This window comes from Erithacus rubecula (genome assembly GCF_903797595.1).
Source record: "Erithacus rubecula genome assembly, chromosome: 28".
In the NCBI taxonomy this organism is placed as follows: Eukaryota; Metazoa; Chordata; class Aves; order Passeriformes; family Muscicapidae; genus Erithacus; species Erithacus rubecula.
This window is the reverse complement of record NC_136680.1, coordinates 4,098,573-4,111,120: the sequence shown is the minus strand read 5'-3', so window position 1 is coordinate 4,111,120 and position 12,548 is coordinate 4,098,573. Positions and strand designations below refer to the sequence as shown.

The 12,548-nt window shown below is 58.4% G+C and overlaps 1 protein-coding gene across 1 annotated transcript; it reads right to left on the bottom strand.

Annotated features, from left to right (window-relative positions):
* Positions 1-3,947: 3,947 nt before the first annotated feature.
* LOC306813209 (phospholipid-transporting ATPase IK-like) lies at positions 3,948-12,402 on the bottom strand (the record flags this gene model as incomplete). The annotated part of the gene is made up of 15 exons (XM_079328417.1): positions 3,948-4,370; positions 5,123-5,253; positions 5,490-5,628; positions 5,811-6,050; positions 6,306-6,389; positions 6,885-7,108; positions 7,537-7,804; positions 8,176-8,314; positions 8,700-8,775; positions 9,030-9,141; positions 9,392-9,556; positions 10,010-10,122; positions 10,493-10,681; positions 11,300-11,484; positions 12,383-12,402. The coding sequence occupies 15 exons, from the start codon at positions 12,400-12,402 to the stop codon at positions 4,068-4,070; spliced, it is 2,388 nt and encodes a 795-aa protein (XP_079184543.1). The 3' UTR covers positions 3,948-4,067.
* Between the last annotated feature and the right edge of the window lie 146 nt (positions 12,403-12,548).

The window sequence follows — 12,548 nt, the reverse complement described above, 5'->3', positions numbered from 1 at the left end:
GATCCCAGCCTGGGATGGTCTCAGGGCTCTTTGGAAGGAATTTGGAGCTTTCTGCAATTGCCCAGAGTCCACATCCCGAGTGGCTCCTTCCTCCCCCTGCTCCCCCTAAAGGCAGGGAGAGAAGAACCTTGAGAAGTCACATCTTTGGAGGGTGATGGGGACCTGGAGGAGGCAGTGATGCCCTTCCCAGAGGTGCCCTTCCCCTGGAACTGCTGCTTCCTCAGCCCTTTCCAACCTCTTCACCACTCCAGGTGCACCCACAGCTCAGCTCACCATGAGGAAAGAAATCTCAGCTCCACCAAAGTGGCCCCAAAAGCCAAAAGGAAGGTTTTTCAGTCTGGTGCCATGGCCCTGCAGCCCTGAGCACCGAGATGCTCAGGCCAGGTGCTGGTGGAAGAGCAAGAACCTGGCTTTTAGGAGATATGTTGGTTCCAGCAGCACCACTCATCTGCTCACCAACCCTGCTGTCCTCTGGGGAGCTCAGCAGCCCCACCATGCCCCATTTCCTCCTCCAAGACCTTTTCCACCAGGAAGGCCAAGACCACAATTACAACTGCAAGCAGGTCAGGTTTGGATACAAGCCCAGTGACGAGTCCTTGGACCTTACAGAGAGCAGCTGGATTCCATCCTGGGGAGTGGAGAAGCCAAGATCTGAGCCCTGCTCCCATCCCTTGGCCCAGCAGGACTCTGGCTCAGCTGAGCTCTGCCCACACTGGGTCTGGCCCTGCCTGCTGCCCACACCAACCAAAATGCCTTCAGGAGCAACTTGCCATGATACCAAAGATTTTTTTTTTTTTTTTCCCCTGCTTGTAATGACAATCTGAGCTCTGTCCTAAAGACAATTCTCTTGACCAGGGTTGCACCCAAAGGGCATTTTTGTGCTGTGGGGAGCAGGAATGAAAACGGGGCCCTGGGAACACCTCTGAGGGTGGTGGAGGGCAGTGAGGAAGAGGAGGAGACCTGGGATTTCCCACTAAAACCTGCTGGTTCATCCTGGCCACTGTCTCCTGCTTGAACTGAGGAAGTTTTCAGGTATTTGGGTCATTTCATGATCTGTGATGCCCCTGGCCACTCCAGTTCTTCCAGGAGTGGAAGTTTTCCAATGATGGCTTTTATTTGAAACCCCATGCTGGCAGTGGGGCAGTGCTGCCCCCATCCCACTGGGAAAGCAGGAGGCTCTTGGGGTCAGTTTTAAGCATTTTTACCCTTGTGCCAAGCTTGCCTTGTTCTAACATCAGCTGTGCCAGTAGGACATTGGCACAGAGTGAGAGAAATGGCTTTGCCAAAAATTCACCATTCACCCTTTTTCCTGAACATCCCAAGTCTGGGTGCTGACAATCAGCTCCTCTTTCCCTCTCCCCTGACCCGTGCTGGGCACCTCTGGGTTGTCACTGCCCCATCTGTCCCTGTCACCACCACATGTCCCCAGCATGGAGCTGGCTCCTTTCCCATGTCTCAGAGGACACCCAGCCATGGGGCTGCACCTGCAGGGGCTGCACAAGGATCCCACTTCCTCTCACTGCTTCATTTGGAGTTTTCAAAGAGAGGGAATTAAAAATGCAAAAGAACAAAAATTGGGGTTGTTTTGTTTTGTTTTTTTTTTCCCCCCTTTAATTTCTAAAGGAAACAAAGGAGTCAGACAGAATCCAGCCTGGCCAGGGAGAACCCACAGCCTTGCTCTGCCAGCCCAGCCTCCTCCAGAAAACATTGCTCATTTTTCTGTATAGCAATAGGTGACACTCGTCCTCATCCCACCAGTCCGAGGGCCACATCTCTGAGTTTTTAAATGACTTTTTTCTTCTAATTAAATTAATTTAATTTTTTTTTTTGCTGCTGCTGCTTTATTGTTACTCTCATGGGATAAGTTTTATTCTACAGCGAAATGCAATTGTTACTCCTCTGTGTCTTGCAACTATATTTGTTTAAGCTATTTACAAGCGTTAAAAAAGAAAAAAAAAAAACAAAATAAAAAAGAGTCTTATGTGTCAGGCACTTTATCCAAACTGTGCTGTGTGCTCTGGAGTTTGTTCCTTGTTCTTTGCTATGACTCACACAGGGGAAGTTATCAGGAAACTTAACTCCAGCCTGTCAACAGGTTTTAAAAGAGAGAAAAAAATTAATCTCTATTTGTTCATCCTCTACTGGTCATGACTGTGTTGTATTTCTGCAGCTTTCTGTTTCTTCAATAAATTATTTTCTAGTCATTCACCCTGGCGTGTGTGGTGTCCTGTGGTGGTGAGGGGGTCACTTCCCTCCCCGTGTCCCTTTTACCACCTCACTCTTCCCAAAAACCTGCCCTGGGAGATTCAGGGATCATGCCCAGGGTGCTGGGGAAAGTTTCTCTCCCTGTTTTCCACCCAGCAGTTGCAGCAGTGAGAGCCTTCCCAGAGGAAAGGCTTTTATTTCTTGGCACCATCCAGGCCCTTCTGGCCAGAGCCCAAGGGAAACACTTTAATTCTCACAAACCCAGCACAGATGAGGCCAAAGCACTTGTAAAACAAACCCATGGAATCACGTGTGCTGCAGGCAGGGCCAAGCCCCGGGGATGGTTTAATTGTGCATCTTTTTACCCAAATCTCTTCTCCTACTGTGCCTTTTGCCATGGCACGAGCACTGCTGGCATGGGACCTTTCAGTGCTGATTTCACCCTTCGTGGCACAGCAGAGATTTCCAGGAGAGGAGAGAAAAGCTAAAAAGTCCTTTTAATTAAAAACCAAAACCCATTAAAAAGGGTGACCCAGTCACCAGACAGTTGTTCACACACAGCTCTCCAGCAGCCACTGCTGGTGGCCCTGGCTCTGTGGGATGTGACCCCGGTGCCCACCAGGCAGAACTTATCCACATCCCCCCCAGAGGGGCTTTTTGGGACTTTGCAGAGCCTGTGGCCAGAAGTTGTCCCCAAAGGTGGGGACAGCAGACCTGGGGAAGTGGTGTGGAGATGGCGCAAGGCACGGAGAGGACAGTGCCCCTTGTGCAGGGACAGCAAAGGCAGGGGCTGGCAGTGCTGGGGGCTGCAGGAGCCAGGCTGATCTGGCTGGAGAATAGAAACCTGCAGGTGATCAATCAATCAATCAATCAATCAATCACAGCTCTCCAAAATTTAGGGGATATTTTAAAGTTACAGTGCTCAAGTCTGAGCCCCCTGGGCTGGTGACCCTGCCCATGACACTGGATGGAATGAGATGAGCTTTAAGGTCTCACCCAAACCACTCCAGGGTTGTGTGAGTGTTCCATGACAGAAAATCCACAGGACTGACACCAGCCCTCTGTGGAGAACACAAAACAAGATTGTTCATGCAGCCACTGCAGCTCGGTGCCCTGGGGGTGGGAATGAGCGAGGCTGAGGGGCTGCTCCCCATCGGGGCATTTAATTAATTCGGAGCTGGGTTAATGAGTCTGGGCCAGCAGAACTGCTTTTGTGGCTGCAGCCTGGGCTGGGATGAGCCTCACCCAAGAGGAACCCCGGCTCCGAGGGCTCGGCAGAGGGAAGGGGCTGGGCTGGCAGCGGTGCTCACAGGGTTGGTGACAGCGCCAGCGGCTTCCGCAGCTCTGCAAAGCCACGGGCAACAAGCGCGGGGCTCAGCGAGCCACTGCAGGGCTCAGCAGGAGCCCCCGGGACGGGGCAGCCCCCCTGCAAAACCACCCAACGGGGTTAATGGTGACCCCGGAAAGGAGGGTGGCACCCGATGTGAGCCCTGCTGCTCCTGTCCTGTCCCGGCAGGGGGGACAGCTACAGCGAGGGACACAGCGGGGACACAGGGGGGGAACCCTCGGAGCACAGCGGTGACACAGGCGGAGTCCCCTCGGGACACAGGAGTGACACAGGCGGGGAACCCTCGGGACACAGGGGGGACACAGGGGGGGAACCCTCGGAGCACAGCGGTGACACAGGCGGAGTTCATTCGGGGCACGGGGGTGACACAGGCGGGGAACCCTCGGGACACAGGGGTGACACAGGCGGGGTCCCATCGGGACACAGGGGTGACACAGGCGGGGTCCCTTTGGGGCACGGGGGTGACACAGGCGGGGTCCCTTTGGGGCACGGGGGTGACACAGCCGGGGAACCCTCAGGGCACGGGGGTGACACAGCCGGGGTCCCATCGGGGCACAGTGGACCCGGGGCGGTGCCGGCGGTGTCCCTGGCTCGCAGGCTGTCCCTGGCCCGCAGGCTGTCCCCGCGGGTGGCCCTGGCTCGCAGGCTGTCCCCGCGGGTGTCCCCGCCCCGCAGGCTGTCCCCGCGGGTGATGAGCCCCCCGAACCCCTCCTGGTGGGAGAAGGCGTAGCTGGAGCGGCGGCAGGAGCGGCGGGGGACGTGGGAGCGCAGCTCCACCGGGGGGCTCCGGATCCCGCCTGGCCTTCAGGTGGATCTTCTGCAAGGACAGGGGGGATCAGGGCTGGGGGATCTCCCAGGAGAGCCCCCACCCCAAGTGGGACAGGAAGGGTCCTCTCCAGCAGGGCAGGTTTGGCTCCCAGCCCTACAATAACCGGATTTTCCACGGACACGAGGAATGTGGGGATTTTCCTGAGGTCTGCAAGGCTCATGGAGCTCTGGAGCAGTGTCAGCCCCTGCTGCCACACGGGCTGTGCACACCGGCCCTCAGCCCAGGGTGGCACACAGGACAAGCACAGGGACACCTTCCACAGCACAGGGTTTGGATCCCAGCTCCACCACAGCCTCCTTTCCCACGATGGGATGAGGGATGTGGAGACTCTCCCATGGACCTGCAAAGCTCTCAAAGCTCGATCTCAACCCCTGCTTCCACCTGGCACTCTCCTGAAGGTATAACCCACAACCCCAGGGGGTGAGCTCCACCAAGGCTGGAGTGGCACCAGAACCTGCACCAGACCCCAGACCCTCCTGGGGGATCCTGGAGGACTGTAACCAAAACCAGACCCTCTCCAAGAGCTGGACCAGATCTTTTGGCCCAGCCCCCTGCTGGCCAAAGAACAATTTTGGAAGAGGCCCCTGGTGCCAGTGTCAGGAAGGACCACCACGAATGGGACCACCAAGGAGAGGTGACACCTTCCAGTCCAGGCTTCCCTGGGAAACCCCCCCTGCCATCACCAGTCCCAGACACCAGCCCTGGGGGCAGCAGGATCCTAGCAGCCCCCCTGGCCTCACCTGCTGGGTGGTGGCTCTGCCCAGGGTGGCACGGAGGGCGTGGACAGTGAGAGAGGGGAGGGTGTTGACCACCAGGGACAGCAGGACCACGAGCAGGACATAGGGGTCAGTCAGGGCATTCCAGCTGGCATCTGCCAACATAGAGGTGATGTCTGGGTAGGGAAGGTGGAGGTGGCAGAGGGGGGACAAGCCCCCAGCTAGGAAGGTGCTGAGGGCTCTGGAGAGGAGATGGCACCTGAACTGGAGTTAAAAGTCAAGCCAGCAGTTCAAGAAGTGGCAATGAAGAGATGATCTACAGGGTGGGAAACAGCTCCTAGCAGCAAGGCCAGGGAAGGGAAGGGCCCTGGGGATGCCCAGGGCAGCTCACCTGGGAAGCGGAAGATGGCTGGGGCTATCCTGAAGGCATCAACACTCTGGGTCAGGAAGGAGAAGAGGCAGAAGAGGAGCAGGCTGGCTGTGACCATCAGGAAGGACAACACTGTCCAGTACTGAGTGTTCAGGACAATCTGTGAGCACAAGAGCAGAGCACACAGTCTCATGAGGGCTGTGGTGACCCTCTCCCATTCACCTGCTTTGCCCAAATTCCTCCCTCACCCAGATCATCCCCCAGCCACTGGGGATAGTGCCAGAGCCCAGAACCCAAAGATCTGCCATGGGGCAGGATGAGGAGCAGCAGATCAGTGCTCACCTCCACTAGAACCGACAGCAGCGCTGACAGGGCCACTGTGACAGAGAAGGACTCGTAGTCACCCACAGCCTTGGAGCCAACGTGGTCCTCAAAGGCCCAGAGGGTGATGTAAAAGCTGATGAGGGAGGTGCCCACCCCGTGCAGGAGGGTGACACCAAAAACACGGTAATTGAAGAGCTTGTCCTGCTGCCCGACCACATAGAGCTCAGGGAACTCCAGGCTCTTCTTGGCACTCACGTCCTGTTGGGAGAGACCCCAGAGGGGATGCAGAGATTGGGGGAGCAGGATGGGGCTGCCCCACCCCACACACCCTCTAGGACAGCTGCAGTGGGTCCCTCTGCCCAGTGCCTCTGGGATGACTGGGGACAGGCACCCCAACACTGAGGGTGAGCCCCAAATGCCCCCTGAGCTGCCAGGAGATGGGTGCAGTGACTGCTGGGTGACTCCCACCTGCCCAGGGGGGCACAGGGCTGGGTGAGCCTGGGGAAGCCATACCTGCTCCAAAAGGCCCACGGACAGCATGGGGTAGGCAGTGTAGAAAATATTGTAGAGTGCAAGGAACCAGCCCTCATACAGAGGCTAGAAGGGAACAGGGAGAAGCTGTGAGCTTGGAGTGCTTTGGAAAGACTCACAAAGGATGTCCAGGACACTCAGATTCTAACACAGAAATCCCCTTGGACTTGTCCCATCCCCTGCATCATACCCACACTGTCTGTAGGGTTATGCTGCAGACAGAGAGGGGCTGGAGCTCCATATATTGCTAGTCGAGTCACATTTGAGGATGACACTTGGGACCAAAGCTCCCATTTTGGAGGAAACCAGTTGAATGCACATGGGATCCTGCAGCTGTCCAAGACTGAACTGCAGCTCACAAGGAGATCCTGAGTTTCCCCAGGGCACTTTCCCAACCCACCCAGGTAAAATAACTGGTGCAGGCAAGCAGTGCAGATCACCAGGCAACCAAAAAGGGACCAAGGTGGTGATGTGGACACGTGTCCTCCAGGCACGATCCCTGCAGGGAAACCTGGGCAGGGGGAGAGGTAAGAGGATGGATGTGACCCCTGTGCCCCTCACCTGGGCCGTGAATCCGCTGTGGAAAGCGAACCACACCTGGGTGAGGAGGCCGGCGAAGGTTTTGTAGAAGAAGCAGCGCAGGAAGGTGCAGATGCGCAGGTAATTCCAGCGGCCGTGCACGAGCAGCAGGCGCTGCAGGAAGCAGAACTGGCCCAGGGCGTAGTCGCTGCACTGCACGGCCTGCAGCCCCTCCAGCCCGCTGATCCCCACCCCGATGTCTGCTGCTGAGGGGGGCAAATGCACAAGGGCAGTTTGGGGGAGATGGGGGTACGATTTCCCCCTGGGCTGTCCCCAGGAATGTGAATCTGGGAGTGACAGACAAAGGGAACAAGCCCCCTCTGTCCCATGAGCTGGATATTCCGGGTGTGCTGTGCCCTGGGAGGGGCAGGGGTGGCTCTGCCAGCTGCCCACGTTGGGCTCTGCAGGTTCACCAAAGCTCATCCCTGATACCAAAAGCACGTGGGCCACTCTGCTCTTATCTTGGGCTGGTCCCTGTCCTGTTCCTCTTGCTCCCCTCCCAGCACAGCAATGTGGCAACAGCTTTGGGGCTTCCCCTCCCAGTTCCTCACCCCAAAGAGGAGGGTGAGCTGGTGGAGATGACAAATGGGGCACCACCATCACCAGTGGGACACAGCACCTGCCCGAGCCTCACTTTTGATCATGTTGACATCGTTGGCCCCATCCCCGATGGCCAAGGTCACAGCCTTCTTGTGCTTCTTCACCAGCTGCACCATCAGGGCTTTCTGCTTGGGGGTCACCCTGCAGCAGATCACGGCCTGGCAGCTGCTGGCCAGCTCCACAAAGGCTTTCTCCACCAGCCCTGCCTGTTCCTGCCCGGCCTCAGCCCCTTCCCGGCACAGCCACTGCCACGGCCACCCCTTCTTCTCCTTCTGCACCTCTCCTGTCTGCAGCATTCTGTCCTTGGGGGAGAGCAAATGTGGCTGGCACCTCAGAGCCCTCAGCTCCTCAGCCATGCCCCCAAAAAGTGACTCTGGTTTTCTCCAAGCTCAGCACAGTGCTGTGACCGTGAGCCCAGTATGTCCCAGTATGTCCCAGTATGTCCATGAGAGCTTGTGATCACCACCCCAGAATACTGGGCAGCTTTGGTCAAAGACCCCAACACCAAATGCTGGGTGCAGGGCTGTTCTCTCCACCCTTCACTCCCCAGCCCCAAATGGGCTTTTCCCACCTTTTGGGCAGGAGAAACCTCACATCCTACACGTGCCAGGACTCTGACAGCACTAGGGCAGGAACCAGCAGCAGGCAGGGAGCAGAGAGCAGCATTCCTTACCAGGAATTCCCCGGTGATGATGATGGCTCTCTTGTGGCAGGGAGCCTCTGGGCACTGCTGGGACAGGGGGTGGCTGCATGGGGTGTCCCCACTGCCACTGAGGTTATTGTTGCTCTCCCAGTAAGCCTGGAGGATCTCACTGTGGGAGGAAGGAATGTGAGCTGGAGACACTGGGAATGCTGGAGCTACAGTGGTCATCTCGAAGCCAGGGAGATGGGACTGTGGTGGGAACAGGAGGAACAAAGAGGAGGTTCAGTGATAATAGAAATTAGCCTGGTTTAGAGGCTGAGAGAAGCTGAAACCCTCTCTGGTCAAAGCCTGCCAAGGAAGAGCAATGAGGGGGGAGAAGAAACAGGTGGGGAGGCCTGGAAAAGCATCAGATGAAGACCATGGACACCCAGGGACTGAGATGCACCTCTGGCTGAGCTGAGCTCAACTCTGCCCTCCCTGCCCCAGTTCCTGTGCCCTAGAGCATTCTCAGCAGGGACAGCAATATCCTGAGGCAAGAGGTGACAGCTCCTCACCTGACCTCCTTCTCCTCCAGGATCTCCATGTCGTCTGTCAGCAGCCTGCAGGCGTAGCCGATGTTCATTGCAGTCTCTGCAACACCCCCTGTCAGTGCTGCTGCCCCCAGCCCAGGGCAGCCCCAAACCTCGGCTCCAAGAGCCCTTGGTGGGCAGCAGCCCCTTCCCCTGCCTCAGTTTCCCCTGGCAGGAGGGATGTGCTGCTGTTGGGGAGTAAAGGGAGCAGCAGGACCAGTTCCTGCCCACTCCCAGTGGCCCCTTCTCCTCTCTGTTCCTGTTTAGGGGAGAAGCTGAAATGTGTTGGGAGGGTCTGGGGGTGCCTCCACCGACCTTGTTTGTCTCCTGTCAGCACCCACACTTTGATGTTGCCCAGTTTCAGCAGCTGGATGGTCTCGGGGACTCCGTCTTGCAGCTTGTCCTCAATAGCCGTGACCCCGAGCAGCTGGAGGGGGTGAGGGTGTCATGGCACGGGAATCACCCCTGGATCAGCCAGCAGCGCTTGCTGGGGGTAGCACAACCTGACAGCTACAGCTTGACACCCCAGCGTCCCCTGGCAGGTCACAAAGTCACCCCTTGGGGAAAACCGCACCAGGGAGTGGTGCTGGGTTGGACGCTTCACTCCTCACCCCGGAGAGCCAACCCCCCCACGCCCACCCTCTGGGGCACAGCTCCCCTGAGCGCGGCGCAGCCACCTGCAGGTCCCGCTCCATGTCCTCGTAGAGGCGGTGCAGCTCCCGCTGGCGGTGCCGCAGCAGCGCCGCGGCCGCGCCGTGCCGCCGGCTCCAGGCGCGGAACTCGCCCTCGCTCACCTCCCTGCTGGCCGCGCACAGCGTCCGCAGCGTCTCCTCCGCGAAGCGCTGCGGGGACCACACATCAGCCTCTCCTCCCTCCCCCGGATCACTCACAGGACCAGGGCGTCACCCAGGCCAGCCATGGGCTCAGCCAGGGACACTCCTGGGTACCTCTCTGCGGGCTCTGACTCCCTCCCCCCATCCTACAGCATCACCACCAGCACCCTTGGATGCAGCTGGCCCATGCAGAACACCAAAAGTGGATTCCATGCCCTCTTACCCCATCCCACACGCAGCTGAGGCTCCTAGAGCAGAAGGCAGAACCAAAACCCCAAAGGCAGAGGCAGGAAAAGCAGCAGGGCAGTGGCTGCAGGACCCCCAACCCCAAGGCAGCAGGGCAGGGCAGGGCAGGGCAGGGCTGTCCCCCGTGCTGTCCCCCGTGCTGTCCCCCGCGCTGTCCCCCGGGCTGTCCCCCGGGCTGTACCCCCGCGCTGTCCCCCGGGCTGCCGTGGCACTCACACCCAGCGCCTGCTCGGTCAGGCTCTCGCGGTGCCCGCGCCGCTGCAGCCTCTCCAGGATGACGGAGTCAGCGCCCTTGGTGTAGAGCCGGATGGTGCCCTGGGGGTCCCGCACTGCCAGGGAGGGAGGGAGGGACACCTCAGGGCCCCTCAGGGATGGCTCCCATTCATTGCTGTCCCTGCAGTGGCCACACTGGCCCGTGCTGGCCCCCAGAAGGCACTGCAGGGCTCGCTGGTGCTTTTCCATCTGCGGGCATGGGAAGCACAGGAGTATCCCCAGATCTGCACCACCTTGGGGACTCTCAGCTCTCACACAACTCCTCGGACCCTGCACTCACTTCCTCTCTCTTGGCTGCTCAAACCCTTCTTGGCAAACCCACAGGGATGACCAGGATGACCCTCAGCAGCCACCTGCAGCCACCCCAGTGCCATCCCTTGTAGGACTGAGCAGGGAGGGGCCCCTGGCACAGCCCACCCCTCTCACCCAGCACAGACATCCTCTTGCGCTCGCTGTTGAAGTCCAGCATGGCCAGCACCTCGTACGTCCTGGTCCTGCCCAGCTCCCTGATGGTGATGCTGTCCTGTGTCCGGGCCAGGAACGTGTAGCCCAAGCTCCTGGCTGCCAACACCAATGCTTCCTCATCTGGGGAGGCTGCCTGGTAAACCAGCTGGTCTGCAGGACAGGAGCAGGGATTGCACACAGAGCCTCCCAGCCAAACCACACTGGCACAGCTGCAATGCCCTGCCACTGCCCAGCAGCAGCTGTGACACTCTGCAGCTGTGGCACCTGCTTGTCTCATCTGGAAAAGGACTTGGAGCAAGGGTCTGGGCTGCCAGGACACAGGGAATGGCTTCTCACTGCCAGAGGGCAGGGCTGGATGGGATACTGGGGAGGAATTGTTCCCTGGGAGGGTGGGGAGCCCTGGCACAGCTGTGGCTGCCCCTGGATCCCTGTAGTGTCCCAGGCCAGGCTGGACATTGGGGTTTGGAGCAGCCTGGGACAGTGGGGGGTGTCCCTGCCTCGGCAGGAATGGAACTAGATGAGTTTTGAGGTCCCTCCCAACCCCAACCACACTGAGATTCTCTAATACCTTTTGTTGTGTTATTATCCCCCTTCTGCTTCTATTCCCACCCATGAGCTTTAAAACAGCCCCAAACACAAATCCACGAGACAGGGACAGTGGCAGGAGCCACCCCTGGGCTCTCAGTGGCCCTGCTCCCCACAGCTGAGCTTTGCTGGGCGCTGCCAAAGCCCAGCCCAGCCCCCCAGCCCGGGGGCAGCCAGACCCACCGCCCCTGTCCTCCACCATGACGGTGTGGCAGAGGGCCAGCAGCCTCAGGAACTCCCTCAGCACCGGGTCATCGTCCCTCTGGGCAGCTTCCAGCAGAGTCACATCACACACATCCAGCTTCTGCTCCCCAGGGTGCTCCTGGCTCAGCCCCGAGCCCTGCAGGGGCACAGGCAGGCTGGTGGCACTGGGCACAGGGTGACACAGTGACACTGCTGCTGGGCTGAGCCCAGCCCTGCACTGCCCACGCCAAGGGGTGAGTGCAGAACAGCTGGCAAAGAGAAAAACCCCAAAACTCAGAACTGCATCATTGTATAACCCGGGTCCCTGTCCTGAATGGCAGCTGAGGAGGGGGGGAAAACTGGCCAGGTCCCTCTGAGAGCCTGGGCCCTGAGCTCCTCAGCACCACTGGTGCCACCAGTGTCACCAATGCCACCAGTGGCACCAGTCTCACCAGTGTCACCAGTGCCACCAGTATCACCAGTGACACCAGTGTCACCAGTGTCACCGGTGCCACCAGTGTCACCAGTGTGACCAGTGTCACCAGTGTCACCAGTGTGACCAGTGTCACCAGTGTGACCAGTGTGACCAGTGTCACCAGTGTGACCAGTGTGACCAGTGTCACCAGTGCCACCAGTGTCACCAGTGTGACCAGTGTCACCAGTGTCACCAGTGTCACCAGTGTGACCAGTGACACCAGTGTCATCTGTGGCACCTGTGGCACAAGTATCACCAGTATCACCAATGTCACCAGTATCACCAGCATCACCTGTGGCACCAGTGGTACCAATGGCACCAGTGTCACCAGTATCACCAGTGGTACCAGTGTCACCAGTGTCACCAGTGTCACCTGTGTCAGTGTCACCAGTGTCACCAGTGTCACCTGTGTCACCAGTGTCACCAGCATCACCAGTGTCACCAGCATCACCTGTGTCACCAGTGTCACCAGTATCACCAGTATCACCAGTATCACCAGTATCACCAGTGTCACCAGTTATCACCAGTGTCACCAGTGTCACCAGTGTCACTCCATGGCCCGTGGGACTTGTGGCCTTGTGGCCTTGTGGCCTTGGGCACTCACTCACCGTCTTCTCTCTGTTCCCATGGGCTGTGCCTGGACCTGCTGAAATAAAAGGAATCCAGTTAATCCAGTTAACAGCTCCAAAAAGCAGCACCAGGCAGTGCCAGTGGGGGCCTCATTCTTTTGGCTTTTTATTCAGGTTTTCACCATGATTTTCATGTTCAAAATCA